This window comes from Taeniopygia guttata, chromosome 36, assembly GCF_048771995.1.
Source record: "Taeniopygia guttata chromosome 36, bTaeGut7.mat, whole genome shotgun sequence".
Lineage (NCBI taxonomy): Eukaryota > Metazoa > Chordata > Aves > Passeriformes > Estrildidae > Taeniopygia > Taeniopygia guttata.
In genome coordinates, this window is record NC_133061.1 from 1191735 (window position 1) to 1193377 (window position 1643).

General features: G+C 52.5%; 1 protein-coding gene across 1 annotated transcript; it reads left to right on the top strand.

The window, feature by feature from the left end:
- Positions 1-366: 366 nt before the first annotated feature.
- On the top strand, positions 367-1299 carry LOC101232904 (olfactory receptor 14J1). Its single transcript, XM_012570561.5, has one exon. The coding sequence runs from the start codon at positions 367-369 to the stop codon at positions 1297-1299; it is 933 nt and encodes a 310-aa protein (XP_012426015.5).
- The last annotated feature ends 344 nt before the right edge of the window (positions 1300-1643 follow it).

Sequence of the window (1643 nt, forward strand, 5' to 3'; positions counted from 1 at the left end):
GTACCTGAGTGTTTGTAAGAGACACATGGGAGTGTGAACATCCTCCAATTAAAAAATTTGAAAGCCCAAATAAACTCCAAACAGAATGAAGCAACAGACTGCCTCCCCCCAGTCTCCACTCATAATCATGCATCAGGGAACTCACTCTGTTTTACCAGGGGGCAACAGATATTCTCAGACTGTCTGATATACAGGAACACCAGCAGAGATATGGGGTAGCCTATAAAGAAAATCCCAAATCTAAAAAACCCTAGAGACAATGTCTATGTGTGTTCTGGGGGAGGGTGTATGGGAAATGGCTTTGATTCTGGTTACATTTCATTGTCCTTTTCTCCATGACCAGGTGCCCATGTGCAGCCACAGCAAATGTCCAACAGCAGCTCCATCAGCCACTTCCTCCTGCTGGCACTGGCAGACACGCGGCAGCTGCAGCTCCTGCACTTCTGCCTCTTCCTGGGCATCTCCCTGGCTGCCCTCCTGGGCAACGGCCTCATCATCAGCGCCGTAGCCTGCGGCCACCACCTGCACACGCCCATGTTCTTCTTCCTGCTCAACCTGGCCCTCAGCGACCTGGGCTCCATCTGCACCACTGTCCCCAAAGCCATGCACAATTCCCTCTGGGGCACCAGGAACATCTCCTACACAGGATGTGCTGCACAGCTCTTTTTCTTTGTCATCTTCATCTCAGCAGAGCTTTATCTCCTGACCATCATGTGCTACGACCGCTACGTGTCCGTCTGCAAACCCCTGCACTACGGGACCCTCCTGGGCAGCAGAGCTTGTGCCCACATGGCAGCAGCTGCCTGGGCCAGTGCCTTTCTCAATGCTCTGCTGCTCACAGCCAATACATTTTCCCTGCCCCTGTGCCATGGCAATGCCCTGGGCCAGTTCTTCTGTGAAATCCCCCAGATCCTCAGGCTCTCCTGCTCACACATCAAACTCAGGGAATCTGGGCTTATTGTGCTAAGTGCTCTTCTATATTTTGGATGTTTTGTGTTCATTGTTTTCTCCTATGTGCAGATCTTCAGAGTTGTGCTGAAGATCCCCTCTGAGCAGGGACGGCACAAAGCCTTTTCCACCTGCCTCCCTCACCTGGCAGTGGTCTCTGTCTTCCTCAGCACTGCTGTATTTACCTACCTGAAGCCCCCCTCGATGTCCTCTCCATCCCTGGATCTGGCCCTGTCAGTTCTGTACTCGGTGGTGCCTCCAGCCCTGAACCCCCTCATCTACAGCCTGAGGAACCAGGAGCTCAAGGCTGCAGTGTGGAGACTGATGACTGGATGCTTTCAGGAACATTAAACTGCTGGCCCAATTTCTGCAAAACACTTGTAATACAAGTAAACTTTGATACTTCTTGTTTTCCTTTTGGAGGTTCTTTTTCTTTGTTTTACATTTTAATGTTGTCCACAAAGAAACGTCAGGGGCCCCTGTTTGCACTGCACACAGCAGGCGGGAGCACCCCCATGCTGCTGCTGTGGGGACATGGACCTGAGGGAGCACAAATGCCATCAGCCCCTGGGGCCAGGAAGGGCTGGGGGATGCCAGGGAAACCACTCAGCTTTGTCCTGGCCTCTGCAGTCAGCCAGAAAGTTTGTTCCCATCAGCTGGGAGTTTCCTGTCCCACTGCAGACGCTGCTGCTCAG

Excerpts from the sequence above, each read along its gene's own strand:
- LOC101232904 (XM_012570561.5), top strand. The coding sequence starts at position 367 with ATGTCCAACAGCAGCTCCATCAGCCACTTCCTCCTGCTGGCACTGGCA.